Source organism: Bombina bombina, chromosome 11 (genome assembly GCF_027579735.1).
Source record: "Bombina bombina isolate aBomBom1 chromosome 11, aBomBom1.pri, whole genome shotgun sequence".
Classification (NCBI taxonomy): Eukaryota; Metazoa; Chordata; class Amphibia; order Anura; family Bombinatoridae; genus Bombina; species Bombina bombina.
This window is the reverse complement of record NC_069509.1, coordinates 79,089,138-79,107,120: the sequence shown is the minus strand read 5'-3', so window position 1 is coordinate 79,107,120 and position 17,983 is coordinate 79,089,138. Positions and strand designations below refer to the sequence as shown.

Genomic DNA, 17,983 nt, shown 5'->3' with positions numbered 1-17,983 from the left:
CTCAAGGCCAGAGAAGAGAGACGCCTTTCTCGAGTGCCTGAGGGATCTCTCCTCTCTCTGAGTAATCGTTCCAGTGCCTCTAGCAGAAAGGGGTCTAGGGTACTTTTCAAACCTTTTCGTGGTCCCAAAGAAGGAGGGCACGTTCCGCCCAATTCTGGACCTAAAGTGCCTAAACAAGTTTCTGTCAGTCCCATTGTTCAAAATGGAGACGATCAGATCGATTCTGCCCCTAGTTCAAAAGGGGCAATTTATGACGACAATTAACTTGAAAGATGCTTACCTTCACGTGCCAATCCACAGGGACCACTTCAGGTTCCTAAGATTTGCATTTCTGGACCAACACTTCCAGTTTGTGACCCTACCATTTGGTCTGGAGACTGCCTCGAGAGTCTTTACGATATCCTGGTCTAGGCTCCGTCCTGCAGTCTTGAGGAGGAAAGGTTGGAGTTTAGGAGTGCAGGCGCAACTGAATGCTTATACCCTTGTATTTTGTAATAGTAATTAACGCAGGATGTGCATGAGATATTACACTGAACCTAATTGTTTAAAAATATATATTTTATTTGATCAAAAATAAGGATTTTTAACAAATAGTTAAAAGATAATGAATAGATGCAAATAAGTGTATATGTACATATATCACAACCTATATATGTGGTCTGGACCAGTGTTAAATATACTGGTATGTGGTTTTAGATATGTACTTGTAATGGCTTTTGGCTATATATAAATATGTGGAATATGATAAAAAATATGTACTTAAAGTATTTAGAGTATAGGACTTATCTAAGTGTTGTACTTAGTACATTGAAAACCTAGTACAATGGCCTAAAAAAGTCGAATATACAATTGATATGGTTTAGTAACAATTCTTAGCACATTTGATTCAAGTGTTGCTACGTATATAATAGATTGTATTGGATCTAGTAAAAAGATGGTTGAGTCTAGTGAAAAGATGCAATTCCAGATATCAGCAAAACAACGGTTGCAGAGATAACAGTCTTAAAACATATATTTTGTTACTAAAACTTTCTTTCTAATAGTCGGCCGACAGGTGTATAAAAACTGTAATGTAAACTATATTATCATCACAGAATTATATATTTACAATGGTATCAACGTTTGATTGAAAAAACCACCGGTGGATTTAAAAATATATAAAAATGTTAATAAAAATAATAATATGTATCGTTTAAAGATAGTCTTAGACAGTTTGTATCGGTTTGTACATATTCTGTGCTCCTTTTGTTAAATTCGTATTTACAAAAAGTCCTTGATGTAGCTTTCTATCTCTGTTAATATGTGTCAGAGTGAGATCCGTGTGATAATGGGCTGTTTGCCAAAGCTCTACGGTCTAAGGAAATTATGCAGTAAGGAGCGGTATGACTTACTGTACTCTTAGCCGATTCTGGAGCCTGGTTCAGGTCGTTGCGCTCTGCTGGTCCTTCTTTGTAGGATGTGGAGTCTCCGCTAGCTGCGTGCAGCTTCGTATCCCTCTCTGGTGTGTGTAATCCTTGTAGCGGTCTGTTGTTAAGATAAGCAATGCTGGAGTTAAAACACCAAATGTGTTTCAAAAGCCTTGGTTCAGTCTTTTGTTCTTTTTCGAAGCTTGCCAAGGGAGCGGGTGAGTTCAAACCTGGGCTTATAGCAGGTAGTGCCTATAGCCGCAGTGAGGTCGGTTCTTTAGATGTGTAAAAGTTTAGGATAGATCACAGTAGTTCGCTACGCGTTTCGGCCGTTACACTGGCCTTTTTCAAGCTGTACACAGAGCTTAAATATGTCTATCAAACGAGCTCAAATGATTGTGAAAATAAAAATGCAAAAAGTTTCTCTCCTTCTTGCTTTCCACTCTATAAGAAAGTTAAGACCGTTAATTTGTATGAAATTTTAGGACTATGTACAAATATTTATGTGTCTATAGGTGGTATATGACAAACAGCAAAGAAAATATGCAAAGTCTTTTTGCTCTTTCGTTCAAAACCAATTGAATGATTGCCTGATAAGTGTCTAATTGAAGAGACATTTTGAATAAAAAGACCACCAAGCCAACACACAGTAGTACAGCTTGAAAAAGGCCAGTGTAACGGCCGAAACGCGTAGCGAACTACTGTGATCTATCCTAAACTTTTACACATCTAAAGAACCGAAGAACTATTTGTTAAAAATCCTTATTTTTGATCAAATAAAATATATATTTTTAAACAATTAGGTTCAGTGTAATATCTCATGCACATCCTGCGTTAATTACTATTACAAAATACAAGGGTATAAGCATTCAGTTGCGCCTGCACTCCTAAACTCCAACCTTTCCTGTACACCTAACTGAGTTATTTTTGGGGGAAAATATACTAGGAGCAAAGGCTTACCCTACTAGGCAGCGCAAAAAAGTTTTATATTTCACCTACTAAGTCTTGAGGAGGACCACTTGAGGGCTCTTCTCCTCCTTCGATCCCATGGATGGAAGATAAATGAGGGAAAGAGTTCTCTGGTTCCCAGCACCAGGGTGGAGTTCCTGGGTACGATAATAAATTCCATATCTATGAAGATATTTTTGACAGATCAGAGACGTTCCAAGATTGCCTCCAGCTGTCTTGTCCTACAAACCTCCTTAAGGCCATTTGTGACCAGGTTTATGGAGGTGATCGGGCTCATGGTTTCCAGCATAGATGTCATTCCTTTCGCCAGGTTCCGTCTCAGACCTCTGCAGTTATGCATGTTGAGACAATGGAACGGCGATCACTCAGATCTATCCCAGCAGATATCTCTGGACAATCAAGCGAGGGAATCCCTCTCTTGGTGGGTCCGTCCGGGACAGCTGTCCCAGGGGACTTCCTTCTTGAGACCATCCTGGGAGATTGTGACCACGGATGCAAGTTTATCAGGATGGGGAGCTGTATGGGGTGCCAGAAGGGCACAAGGCAGGTGGACTCAACAGGAGTCGACCCTTCCGATAAATATCCTGGAACCACGAGCAATATTCAACGCACTGAGGGCTTGGCCCCTCTTGGGGTCGTCCCGTTTCATCAGATTCCAGTCGGGCAACATTACCTCGGTGGCTTACATAAACCATCAAGGGGGAACGAGATGCTCCCTAGCCATGAGGGAGGTGTCTCAGATTCTGGAATGGGCAGAGACCCACAGCTGTGCGCTCTCAGCGATCCACATTCCGGGTGTGGACAACTGGGAAGCTGATTTCCTCAGCAGACAATAGTTTCATCCGGGGGAATGGTCTCTCCATCCCGAGGTGTTTGCGAAGATTTGCAACAGATGGGGGACGCCGGAGATAGACCTCATGGCGTCTAGACTCAACTTCAAGTTACCCAGATAGGGTCGCGGTCCAGGGATCTTCAGGCAGAGCTGATAGATGCCTTGGCGGTTCCTTGGGAGTTCAACCTAATTTACATTTTCCCCTGTTGCCACTTCTTCCTCGAGTGGTGGCCCGCATCAAACAGGATCAAGCTTCGACCATTCTGATTGCTCCGTTTTGGCCACGAAGGACGTGGTTTGCAGATCTGGTGGGAATGTCGTTGTCACCTCCATGGAGGTTACCCTGTCGCAGAGATCTGCTGGTTCAGGGTCCCTTTCTCCACCAAAATCTCGATTCTCTAAAGGCTGACTACGTGGAGATTTAACGCCTAGTCTTGACTAAGAGAGGGTTCTTGGAGAGAGTGATTAATACTCTCATTCAAGCCAGGAAACCGGTCACTCGTCACATCTATCATAAGGTGTGGAGGACCTATTTATCCTGGTGTGAGGAACGTGGATATCCCTGGCACAAGATTAGGGTATCCAGGATTCTGGCTTTTCTCCAAGATTGTCTGGATAAGGGCCGTGCCGCCAGTTCCTTAAAGGGACAGATTTCCGCCTTATCGGTTCTGTTACATAAGAAGCTAGTGGAGCTTCCTGATATTCAGTCTTTTGTTCAGGCTCTGTCCAGAATCAGACCGGTGTTTAGAATGTCTGCTCCTCCTTGGAGCTTAAATTTGGTTCTTAAGGTTGTGCAGAGGGCTCCATTTAAACCTATGCATGTGCCTGATATTGAGATTCTTTCCTGGAAGGTTCTATATCTTCTGGCTATTGCATCGGCCCACAGAGTCTCTGAGTTAGCGGCCTTGCAATTTGAGCCTCCCTACCTGTTTTTTCACGCTGATAAGGCTGTGCTTTGCACAGGGTTGGGGTTTCTCCCTAAGGTGGTATCAGATCATAACATCAATCAGGAGATAGTAGTTCCTTCCTTGTGTCCTAAGTTAGGACACAAGGAAGGAACTACTATCTCCTGATTGATGTTATTATCTGATACCACCTTAGGGAGAAACCCTAACCCCGTGCGACCATATTTCCGCTTTAAAAAGGGATACATATGTCAGGGTTCTTATACAGAACATTTCTTTAAACAGCCCTGAAAAAAGCCCTGACATATGTATTTTTGATATGTGTCCCTTTTTAAAGTGGCAATATGGTCACCCTAGTTCTAACCCTTCTTTGTCTAAAGAGAGGTTACTTCATAACTTGGATGTGGTTCGAGCCTTGAAGTTTTATCTTCAGGCCACGAAGGATTTCAGACAGACTTTGTCTCTATTTGTAGTGTATTCAGGGAAGCATAGGGGGGCAAAGGGCCTCTTCCACTTCACTGTTTTTCTGGTTGAGGAGCATTATCCATGTGGCCTATGAGACAGCGGAACATAAGCCTCCTCAGAGGATTACGGCTCACTCAACTAGGGCTGTGGTCTCTTCTTGGGCCTTTAAGAACGAGGCCTCTGTGGAGCAGATTTGTAGGGTGGTTACTTGGTCCTGTTTACATACTTTTGCAAAATTTTACAAATTTGATGTTTTTACTTTGGCGGAAGCTGGTTTTGGGAGAAAGGTTCTGCAGGCTGTGGTGCCCTCAGTATAGGGTCCGCCTCCTTTTACCCTCCTGTTTTGTTCATTCAGTGTCCTCTTGGGTATTTGTTCCCACAAGTAATGAATGAAGCAGTGGACTCTCCTCCCATTAAGATGGAAAACATAAATTATGCTTACCTGATAATTTAATTTCCATCTGTGGTAGGAGAGTCCACTGCACCCACCCGTTTACTCCGATGGGCGGACCTAAATTTTATATTGTTCTTCTGGCACCATTTATACCATGATATTTCTCCTACTGTTCCTTGTTCCCTTGGCAGAGTGACTGGGGGATGAGGTGAGTGGGGGAGGTATTTAAGCCTTTGGTTGGGGTGTCTTTGCCTCCTCCTGGTGCCCAGGTTCTTAATTCCCACAAGTAATGAATGAAGCAGTGGACTCTCCTCCCACAGATGGAAATGAAATCAGGTAAGCATAATTTATGTTTTTTTAAACAATAAAAATTCTAGAGTAGACTGTTCCTTTCATCTTTTCAATATAAAAAAAAGTAACGCTCTTTTTAAAATACAGTTTTCTTTTAAAAGCTTTATTTGTTTATGTGACTCATAACCATCTCTCGATCAATAATCTGTAAACGGAGGGGTTAAGCCATACGGAAACCTGCGCAGAAACGTGCAAGCGAAACAAGTTACTAAATTAGACATATTCCAGCACTTGTGTAGCCAATATGAGCCCTTTTACAGCTGATAAAGCAGGAAATAGCCTCCACATTAGTACCAAATTAAAGTAGCAATTTCCATCCTGCAATAATAAAATACTGAGCCCAAAGTCTGCGTTTCAGAACAGTACATCCAGTTCATTAGTGTGCACTAAAACGAAGCATTCGCACACGGCACAGACTTGGCTTCAGTTTGGTGTTTTTTTTTTCTTTTTGCCTGGTCCGTAAGGTTACAGATAATTATGTATAATAACTTGTACACCTGCTCCTGGTATAAAACAAGGAGAGCAGGGCATTTTGGGATGTCAACCTGTCCTTACCAGTCCTTGTTTGATTTCTCAACTTGCCAAGGCCGTTCCAGGCCAGTAAACCATTGCTACGTAATAGAGAGGTGGTTCGCTTGAAGACAACTATACATTAACAGGGGTTTTGTTCATTAAAATTCACTTCATTTAGCCAAAGTCACTAAATCCGTGTACTAAATAAATGTGTAGTACTGCTAAGTGCCTCTTATACCTGTGGCTTCTTAGAGCTTAAGAAGGCCACTTATCAGAGATAATGATATGTTTTGTGTCCTTTACATAGTGACTTGCACACTGGTTAATTATCTTATAAGCATAAGTAAACTAAGATTCATTTAAAGGGACATTCCAGCTAAAATTGGAATCCACATGGATGTATTTTAGTTTTTTAAATAGAAGCATTTCTGTAATATAAATGTATTAGCAAAAATGCTTCTAATAAAAGCTATAGCTGTTTCAAATGTGTATTTAAAGGGACAGTCTACACCAGAATTTGTATTGTTTTAAAAGATAGATAATCCCTTTATTACCCATTCCCCAGTTTTGCATAACCAACACAGTTATATTTATATACTTTTTACCTCTGTGATTATCTTGTATCTAAGCCTCTGCAAACTGCCCCTTTATTTCAGTTCTGTTGACAGACTTGCAGTTTAGCCAATCAATGCTGGCTCCCAGGTAACTTCACGTGCATGAGCACAGTGTTATCTATATGAAACACATGAACTAACACCCTCTAGTGGTAAAAAACTGTTAAAATGCATTCTGAAAAGAGGCGGCCTTCAAGGTCTAAGAAATTAGCATACGAACCTCCTAGGTTAAGCTTTCAACTAAGAATACCAAGAGAACAAAGCAAAATTGGTGATAAAAGTAAATTGGAAAATTGCTTAAAATGACATGCTCTATCTGAATCATGAAAGTTTATTTTGGCTTAGACTGTCCCTTTAAGTATGCACCGTGCACCAGCATTTTAAACACAGCACTTGCTCAGAGAGCTTAAAGGGACATTAAATCTAAAAAAATTATTTTATTATTCAGAAAGAGAATACATTTTTTTAAAAGTTTCCAATTTACTTCTGTTATCAAATTTGCTTTGTTCTTATGTTATTCTTTGTTGAAGGGATACCTAGGTAGGTAGCGTGCACATGCCTGAAGCAATACATGACAGGAAATAGTGCTGCCATTGTTGCAAAACTGCTGCCATATAGAGCTGCAGACACATGCACACTCATAAGCTTACGTTACTGCTTTTCAACAAAGGATAACAAGAAAACATATAACATTTGATAACAGAAATAAATTGGAAAGTTGTTTAAAATTATATCTTGTATCTGAATCATGAAAGAAAGAAATTGGTTTTTATGTCCCTTTAAGATGCTTGTACCATCTGGTAATGACTTGATTTGTTAGCTGCTAACATAATACAAGCCCCCACTAGCGCTCTGAGCAGCTGCAGTATTTAAAATGCTGGTTCACTGATAATATCTAGCTATGGTTCACATGCACATGATAATGTTATTGCAAATATGTTTCTATTCAAAGATGTAATTAATCTGTGCGCATTTCAATTTTGACCGAAATATCCCTTGAAATGGACATTGAAATAACATTCGCCTAGATTACGAGTTTTGCGTTAACAGGGGTGCAGTGCTAACGAGCAGTTTATGCTCACCGCTCACCTACAGACAACGCTGGTATTATGGGTTTTTACAAACCCGGCATTAGCTGCAAAAAAGTAAGCGTAGAGCAAAATTTAGCTCCAAATCTCACCTCAATATCAGGGCTGCTTACGTTAGAGGTGAGCTGGTAAAACGTGCTCATGCACGATTTCCCCATAGGAATCAATGGGGGAGAGCCGGCTGAAAAAAAGTCTAACACCTGCAAAAAAGCAGCGTAAAGCTCCAAACGCAGCCCCATTGATTCCTATGGGGAAACACATTTTATGTCTACACCTAACACCCTAACATGAACCCCGAGTCTAAACACCCCTAATATTACACTTATTAACCCCTAATCTGCCGCCCCCGACATTGCCGTCACCTGCATTATATTATTAACCCCCAATCTGCCGCTCCAGACACCGCCGCCACCTACATTATACTTATGAACCACTAATCTGCCGTCCCCAACATTGCCGACACCTACATTTTATTTATTAACTCCTAATCTGCCGCCCCCTATGTCGCCGCAACCTACCTACATTTATTAACCCCTAATCTGCAACCCCCAATGTCGCTGCCACTGTAATAAAGTTATTAACCCCTAAACCTAAGTCTAACCCTAACTCTAACACCCCCTAACTTAAATATAGTTACAATAAATCTAAATAAAATTACTACAATTAACTAAATAATTCCTATTTAAAACTAAATACCTATAAAATAAACCCTAAGCTAGCTACAATATAACTAATAGTTACATTGTAGCTAGCTTAGGGTTTATTTTTATTTTACAGGCAACTTTGTATTTATTTTAACTAGGTAGAATAGTTATTAAATAGTTATTAACTATTTAATAACTACCTAGCTAAAATAAATACAAAAGTACCTGTAAAATAAAACCTAACCTAAGTTACACTAACACCTAACACTACACTATAATTAAATTAATTACCTAAATTAAATACGATTAATTACAATTAAATAAAATTATCTAAAGTACGGAAAAAAAACCCACTAAATTACAGAAAATAATAAAGAAATTACAAGATTTTTAAACTAATTACACCTAATCTAATCCCCCTAACAAAAATAAAAAAGCCCCCCCAAAATAAAAAAAAGCCCTACCCTACACTAAATTACAAATAGCCCTTAAAAGGGCCTTTTGCTGGGCATTGCCCCAAAGTAATCAGCTCTTTTACCTGTAAAAAAACAATTACAAATCCTCCCCCAACATTAAAACCCACCACCCATAGTATTTAGTTTTAAATAGGAATAATTTAGTTAATAATAGTAAATTTATTTAGATTTATTTAAATAATATTTAATTTAGGAGGGGGTTAGGGTTAGGGTTAGACTTAGGTTTAGGGGTTAATAACTTTTTTATAGTGGCAGCGGCAGATTAGGGGTTAATACATTTAATAGGCTATGTGGGCTATGGCGGTTTAGGGGTTAATACTTGAATAGGTTAATTGCGTTGTGGGCTATGGTGGTTTAGGGGTTAATAATTTAGTTATTACTTGCGGTGTGGGTTTGATGGGGTTAATAGACTTTATTAGTTATTGCGGTGGGGGATTGCGATTGACAGGTAGATAGACATTGCGCATGCGTTAGGTGTTAGTTTATTTTTGCAGGCATTTTCGGGAGTTACGGTGCTCCCATACTCAGCGCAAGGCCTGCTACGGCTGCCTTTTATGGCGAGGTAAAAATGGAGTAAGATTTCTCCATTTTCGCCACGTAAGGCCTTGCGCTGGATATTGGATACCGATTTATGACGCAGTCCCATGTTAGCCTATGGGAGTAATAATTGCGAGCGACGGGTGAAATATACGCGCGTAACTTGTATGCTACGCCGTATATGTAATACCAAAATCGCGTAAAATCTGGCGGCGGAGGATTTTGCGGGCGACGCTGCATATGTAATGGAGGCCCAGTGGGGCTTGTATTATGTCAGCTATTAACAAATTGAGTCATTACCAGATGGTAGAAGCACCTTAGGCTCTCTGCGCAAGTGCTGTATATAAAATGCTGGTGCACGGTGCATACTTAAATACACTTTTGAAACAGCTGTGACTTTTATTGAAGCGTTTTTGCTAATACATGTAAATTACAAAAATGCTTCTATTCAAAACTGAAATGAGCTGGAATGTCCCTTTAATCCCTTCACAATGTCATGCTGTCCCATAGGTTTGTCAGATTATTTCAGGGAATTTTTCTATCTTGAAGACATTATCAAATGTTATTGGTTTTGTAGTTCTCAAAACTGTGAATTTGTGTCTGCAGAAATAACTTGCCCCTTCTTCACTGCAAAATGTTATAAAATGAACAGTTGAGATGTGGATCTTAAAGGGACATAATAATGAAAGATAACTTTTTGGTTTCAGATAGAGCATACAATTTTCAGATTTTAGATTTACTTCTATTACCAAATTTGCTTCGTTCTCTTGGTATCCTTTGTTGAAACTGGGGCCTAGCTGAATACATTGGGTGAGACAATGACAAGAAGCTAGCACACAGTAGTGCATTGCTTCTGAGCCTACATATGCAGACTTTTCAACAATGAATACCAAGTGAACAAAGTAAATTAGATACGAGAATTAAATTAGAACATTGTTAAAAATTGCATGTTCTTTCTGCATCATGAAATTTCATTTTGAATGTACTGTCCCTTTAATGCCATTGCTCCCCTGCAAATCTATGTACACAGAATCAACCCATACTAAGTTTCACAAAGCTCACTGAATAGAAGATTGCTTGAAATGGAATAGATCTGCACAAGGACCTAAGTGTGAGTGGGGAGGGGCAAGCATTCAAGATAAAAGATATCATGTTAATGTTTTAGTTAAATAAACCAAATTAAATTGTTATTATTAATCTAATCATTATTTTTCTCCTTCCAATAAAGTGCAGCTGAAAAGTTGATCAAATATGAATGATTAACATATTAAACATGAGATAGTTCACCTCCAAATAATTTCATTTAATTCAATGATCTATCTATGTAATATTATCTAATGATATATAACAAAATCAGTAATGGTCTGATATAACTGGAAAGATAATCTGAAAAGTTATTATTCTAAACATCAAAACCGTGATTTAAATTGGTCTTACGGACTAGTGATTTAAATTGTGATTTAATAAAATGTTATTTAAATCAAATCCACCCTGTATCTAGGTATACTTTTCAACAAAAGATGCCAAAACAACAAATAAATTAATATAAAAGTGTCTTAAAATGACATATCTGAATCATGAAAGTTTAACGTTGACTGTCTTGTTTCCTTTAAGGTTTTCTTCCATGTTTTCTTCTTTTCTAATATTTCATTTCCAAAAGTTGATGGTTTTAAAATAAATAGATTTAGCTGAGCTGGTTCCCGCTATGTTTCTGCGCACGTTTACATTTTATGGCAAAGAAAGGCACCTTTTATCTCAGCTGAGTTGTGTAACAAAGGGGTTTACAGCGGTAAACGGCTTTAGTGGAAGTGAGCAGTTTATATTTTGCAAATTGTTGTGCATAAAAGAGTATTTACGATAAACGGTTCCTTTCTTTTCTTTCTAGATATTCAGGGTTAGAATGAATGCACTAAATTATAACAATACATTCTGTATACGTATATAAAAAAAAAGCTTAGGCTATGTAGTGTTTTTAGCCAACGTGCTTTACAGTATCGAAGGACATCGGATTCTATAGGTTGTGAGTTTCCAATTTAGAGATCATAATACTAGGTGGTTGCAATTAAAAGTGAGAACATTCGTGAGGTCGCAAAGGCTGTGTCAAGGTCATAGAGAATTCTGTAGATAATGTGACAGCAGTGAATTTGCCACAACTAAAATGCTAGTGATTATGGTGACATTGTAGTCAATATTTTTCTTTGTTTTATCTTAAAGGGACATGAAACCTAAAATGTTTCTTTTATGATTCATTAACATTGTGCTCACTCCCTTGGAGTTATGAGTCAGCACTAATGGGCTAAAATGCAACTCTGTCAAAAGAACTGAAATAAGGGGGCAGTTTGCAGAGGCTTAGATACAAGGTAATCACAGAGGTAAAAAGTATATTTCTATAACAGTGTTGGTTATGCAAAACTGTGGAATGGGTAATAAAGGGATTATCTTTTTAAACAATAAAAATTCTGGAGTAGACTGTCCCTTTAATGAGTCTGATCACTTTATGCTTATTCTATGCATTACTGAAGTCCCGCACACTATCTGTTTTACCATCTCTAATGGAAGTTTACTCCATGAATCAACAACCCTTTTCTATGAAGAAGTGCATGTGCAAAGTACTGCTGAAGCTACTACTATTCCACATGAGATTATGACCCTTGTTTTGGCGTTGCTCTTTTTGTCAAAATGCTTACAGCTTCAGCCTTATTAAAGGGCCACTAAATACAGTAGATTGCATAATTAAAGGGACATAACACCCAAAATTGTTCTTTCATGATTCAGATAGAGAATACAATTTTAAACAACTTTCTAATTTACTTCTATTATCTAATTTGTTTCATTCTCTTGGTATCATTTGTTGAAGGAGCAGCAATGCGCTACTGGTTTCTAACTGAAGACATGGGTGCGAGCCAATGACAATCGGTATAAATATGCAGTGACCAATCAGCAGTTAGAACCGAGGTGCTGCTCTTGAGCTTGCCAAGATAAACCTTTCAGCAAAGGATAACAAGAGAAGGAAGCCAATTAGATAATAGAAGTAAATTGGAAAGTTGTTTAAAATTGTATTCTCTATCTGACTCGTGAAAGAACATGTTTGGGTTTGATGTCCCTTTAACATGTGGATAATATAAAGGCAGTCTAATAACACTTACTCTGAATTTCAAATAAGCAGTATATATATTTTTTTTACCATTTACCAGCCCCCTGTATCATGTGACACCCATTAGCCAATCTCAGACTAGCATACGTATAGCCTATGAGTGTGTGCACAAGCTCAGTAGGAACTTGTGCCTCAAAAAGTGTGCATATAAAAAGTGCTCTATCTGAAACAGCTGGCAGCTAGGTAGCCAATCACAAGTTACAAATGTATGCAGGCACCAATCAGCAGCTAGCTCCCATTAGTGTAGGATTTGTGTGTACTCATTTTCAACAATGGACACCAAGAGAACAAAGCACATTTGAAAATAGAAGTGATTTTGAAAGTGTCTTGAAATGACTTGCTCTATCTGAATCATAAAATTTAATTTTGACTTTTCTATCCCTTTAACTCAGTGAAAAAAGAACCCAGTAAAATCTGAACTGGATCCTGTACATGAATCTCCTGTCTGATTCTTGCAAGTTTAATTTTAACGTTCCTATCCCTTTAAAGGGACATTGTACACTAGATTTTTCTTTGCATAAATGTTTTGTAGCTGATCCATTGATACAGCTCATCTGGGAGTGTTTTTGTAACAATGTATAGTTTGGCTTTTTTTTTTTTTTTTTTTAAATAACATTGTGTTGATTTTTAGACTCCAAACTAAGCTCCAAAGTATCAGATGTAGACCCAGATTCCAGCTGCTATTGTTTGTGTGATCTGTATTCTCATAAGCAGGGGAGGGGGGGGGGAAGGGAATCTGCTCTTTCCCAGTCTCTTCCAGATAGTGTCCCAGCCTAACCGCATCAGCAGTGTTAAATGGTTTTAGATCAGTACCTGTGCATATTATAGTAGTGTCTATTACATGCAGTTATATTAGAATTGGTGTACACTGTCCCTTTGAGTGTACAGATTGATACTTGATTTCCAGTGTTTTAACATAATCTACTTGTACAATTGGATCTAAAGAATAATATGATTGTGTAAAAGACTTGCCTTTTTTTGTATGGGATTGTTATAATTTTATACTGTTGTTTTGCATTTAGATTTTTACTTTTCTTTTGATTGGAACCTAACAGTCACTTTTATTTATACATTTCCAATTATTTTTTAGCAATGATCTTTGGTGTTATTGATCATTGTGCCAAGTTTAATTTTACATTTGTGAATACATTTATGGACATGACTTTTAACACTTTGAGATGGTAAAATAAAATGATAAACTGTATATACAAAAAAAAACCTCTGCAATATATATTCATTATTTATTTTGTCCACTTTTCCTGTAATTCCATTCTGAAATTGTGAGCTTTCAGTTCCTGTTAGAAATGGAATTGCAGAACATTGTTCTATTCCACACAGCTATTGGCTGCACACTTTAGTGACCTATTTATAAATGTCCCTAATTGGCCACAGCAGAGAAGGTAACCTAAGTTACAACATGGCAGCTCCCATTGTTTTATAGACACAAAAACTTTACAATTAAACAGCTAATGAAACTTTAAAAAATACATCTACTTGTTATTCTCAGACTAATCTTTTCTTTGAATGCATCATTCTATCTAACATATATTTAGTCTTTAATGTCCCTTTAAGCTTATGTATTTTCAATTCTGTACCTTTTGTTAGAGACTTTAGATTAGGAGGGTTTATCCTATGTACACTTAGATTCATAGATGCTCAAGAAGTTGCGAAAAAAGTATTGTTGCAAAGATGGGATCATGTTGGTAATTCACAGAGCATCGCTTCACCTATATTGTACACAGTTTCATAGTTTGCATCTTTGTATCTATATATAAAAGTTTATATTTTAACGCTGTTTGTTTGTTTATTGTTATTTACACGTCTGTTTTGCTATGGTAACATAGTCTTGCTGGAGAGAATATTAGGTGTCTGCAGGGGCCGGCCTTAAAGGGGACGTAAACTGCCGCTCTGGTCTAGTAGCGGGAGCGAGCTACATTCATTTTAATGGCGCGACCGGGCACACTGTGACTAGACAGTGTTGTCGCGATGCGCTGTATAAAAAAACAGACCCGCTCAGTAGAGCAAGTAGCGGCACTCTGGTAAAATTAGGTTTTTACATACAATTTCTCTGAAATAATTGAAAGTATACATCTGCCGGTAAATTAATGTTATATAATTCCCACTGCAATCTGGATTTCTTTCCATCACTCCACAGAGACAGCAATCGTTAAGGTTACCAACAACCTACTTACAGCAAAATCAAAAGGCCACTTCTCTCTGCTTATCCTCCTTGATCTGTCCGCAGCCTTTGATACTGTTGACCACCCTCTTTTGCTCCAAACCCTCCACTCCTTCGGCATTTGTGACACAGCCCTCTCGTGGTTCTCTTCCTACCTGTCAAACCGTACCTTTAGTGTAGCCTTCTCTGGGGCCTCCTCTGCCCCATTACCACTTTCTGTTGGGGTACCGCAAGGCTCTGTCCTCGGTCCCCTTCTCTTCTCAATCTACACGTCATCATTAGGTTCCTTAATAAAGTCCCATGGGTTTCAATATAATTTGTATGCTGGTGACACTCAAATCTACCTCTCTGCACCAGACCTATCTTCTTCCTTGCTAACCCGTGTCACTAACTGTCTTTCTCACAGCTCTTCCTGGATGTCCTCTAACTACCTCAAGCTAAATCTCTCTAAAACTGAGCTCTTTATTTTCCCTCCTTCTTCCAAAATCACCACCCCCAATCTCTCTATAACTGTTGACAACTCCATCATTACCTCTACTCTGCATGCTCTATGTCTTGGGGTCACATTTGACTCAGATCTTTCTTTCACTCCTCACATTCAGTCCTTGACTAAAGCCTGCCGCTTCCACCTTAAAAACATCTCTAAAATTAGACACTTCCTTACACAAGACACAACTAAGATTTTAATCCACTCTCTCGTCCTTTCCCACCATGACTACAGCAACTCTGTTCTCTCTGGTCTCCCCATCTGCCGCCTAGCTCCTTTACAATCCATAATGAATGCCTCTGCCAGGCTCATCTTCCTTACACGTCGCTGTTCATCTGCTGCACCTCTCTGTCAATCCCTTCACTGGCTTCCTCTTGCCTCCAGGATTTAACACAAAATTCTCACTCTGACATACAAAGCCTTCAACTGCACTGCTCCCCCTATATCTCAGACCTTGTCTCCAGATACTCTCCCTCCCGTCCCCTTCGCTCTGCTCATGACCTCCTACTCTCCTCCTCTCTTGTTACCTCCTCACACTCCCGCTTACAGGACTTCTTCAGACTGGCTCCCATCTTGTGGAACTCTCTGCCTCGCTCCACAAGACTCTCCCCTAGTTTTGAAAGCTTCAGGCGCTCCCTAAAGACTCTACTGTTCAGGGATGCATATAACCTACACTAACCTTTCTTTATACCGTTTCCTCTCCTCCATTGCTATCCCCTTGAACCCCCTTAGCATGTAAGCCTAAGAGCCATGCTGTTTGTAGATCACCTTCCTTAGAGCTGACTACAACAGTGCGACTCTTGGCAGGGCCCTTTACCCGCCTGATCCCTATAAATGTTTCCTTGTATTCCGCCTATGTTTATAGCGCTGCAGAATCTGTTGGTTGCTCTACATTTAACCAATGATAATAATAATAATAATTTGGATGACAATTTAAATTTGAAATAAATTGAATTTACTTTCGTTGTGATCATTTTAAATAATTATCTTATTTTTTTTCTTTCTGAAAGGCCATTTACAGAGAAAATCTACCAAAACAAAGAAGACTCAAGAAAGCGTAAATGAGTATTACACCAGTCCGACTTGGAAACTACAAAATATAGGAAACAACTTCTGAATTTTATACAAATTTGTGTATGGGAGATGACTGTAGAATCTAACTTGCTTAAAGGGACATAAAAAGTATAATTTTAATAACTGGTCCCAGCATATAATTTTAAACTTTGCAGAATAAAATATTTTTTAAAAGTCTTATTTAGTTTTCTTATGTGATAGTCATGGTATGTTTTTGTTTTCAGTGCAGCTGATTGGTGCGTGGAGACCGCACGTTCGCCTGTTTATCAAGAGCATGCACAGTGTTTACACATCTATTATCAGTGAGCACTGAGAGTATTAAAAATGTTCGATTTCACAGATAAAAAATATGCTAAAATAGACTTTTAATGCTATTTATATTGCAAAGCTCAATAATATGTGTTTTTTATGACCCTATAATTGTTTGTACGACGAATGCTACCTTATCATGACAAAGGAGGGTTTTAAAGAAATTTGTATATAGGAAAGTGGGAACAATGTACTTTTATGACAGATAATAATTATAATAAAAAAAACAACTTTGCAATAATTATCAGGCATATGCATTCTTTCAGGATTCGGCAGTTGTTTCGAAAACGGGTGACAAATATTGCTGCAGGCAGATGCATTCATAATTTTTTGGCACTGGATTTATAAGTGTTAAAGAACAGCGCACAAATATATGGATTTTCACAATTTTCACTTAAAGGGACAGTCAATTTTTGTTGTTTAAAAAGATAGATAATCCCTTTATTACCCATTCCCCAGATTTGAATAATCAACACAGTTATATTAATACACTTTTTACCTCTGTAATTACCTTGTATCTATGCCTCTGCAAACTGCCCCCTTATTTAAGTTCTTTGGACAGGCTTGCATTTTAGCCAATCAGAGCTGGCTCCAATGTAACTCCACATGCGTGAGCTCAATGTTATCTATATGACACACATGAACTAACACCCTCTAGTGGTGAAAAACGGTTAAAATGGCCTTCAAGATCTAAGAAATTAGCATATGAGCCTACCTAGGTTTAGCTTTCAACTAAGAATACCAAGAGAACAAAGCAAAATTGGTGATAAAAGTAAATTGGAAAGTTGTTTAGATTGACATGCCCTATCTGAATCATGAAAGTTTATTTTTGACTTGACTGTCCCTTTAAATGCTAATAAATCCAGAAGGGAAAATAGCCACGTACCAACTGCCTACAGCCGCATTCGTTTGTGAAAGAAATGCTAAATCATGAAATAATGCACATGCCTATTAATAATGATATAATTAGTATATGTCATATTCTTTTTGGGTTCAAAACATTTTTGCCTGCTAGTAACAGCAAAATTGTACAAATTAATGTTTTGACACAGACGAGGCTTAGGTGATTTGTGACTTTTTTTTTCTAAGATATTCTAATCCTATTTACCCCACTTGAATCAGCAAAACTGCTCAAATTAGTAAATTATATAAATGATTGGTGGCTACATGAGACTTGTTTCCGATTGGCTGACCATCTGTTGCTCTACTCAAGAGCTGAAATTTGTTTGGCTCCCAAGCATGACTTTACTTGTGTGTTTAACTCATCTGCAGTAGTAAAACACAGTTATCTAGGTTCAGAAATGCAAAAAAACAAAAATACAGTACAATTTTTTCTTTAGAATGTCACTTTAAACACATACATTTTTATAAACAACAAGTATTTCACAGCCTTTTTAAGGGGATTTTTACTCAGGATTTCCCATATTAACGGTGATGGTTTAACATGTTTGAATGCATATTTTTTAAATTAACCAGTAATATAAATTTGGATGTTTGAATTAACAATCTCTTATAGTTTTGGCTAATTGCATAATTAACAATTTTTTATGATAATATTTTTTAAGCACTTAAAGTCTACACCAGAA

The 17,983-nt window shown here is 38.1% G+C and overlaps 1 protein-coding gene across 2 annotated transcripts in view; it reads left to right on the top strand.

Annotated features, from left to right (window-relative positions):
• The window catches only part of PEMT (phosphatidylethanolamine N-methyltransferase), an 852,275-nt gene extending 836,010 nt beyond the window's left edge, over positions 1–16,265 (top strand). For both annotated transcript variants that reach the window (XM_053695218.1, XM_053695217.1), the window contains one exon: positions 16,025–16,265. In XM_053695218.1, the coding sequence (XP_053551193.1) occupies positions 16,025–16,079 (55 nt within the window). In that variant the 3' untranslated portion in view covers positions 16,080–16,265. The remainder of the gene's footprint in view (positions 1–16,024) is intronic.
• The last annotated feature ends 1,718 nt before the right edge of the window (positions 16,266–17,983 follow it).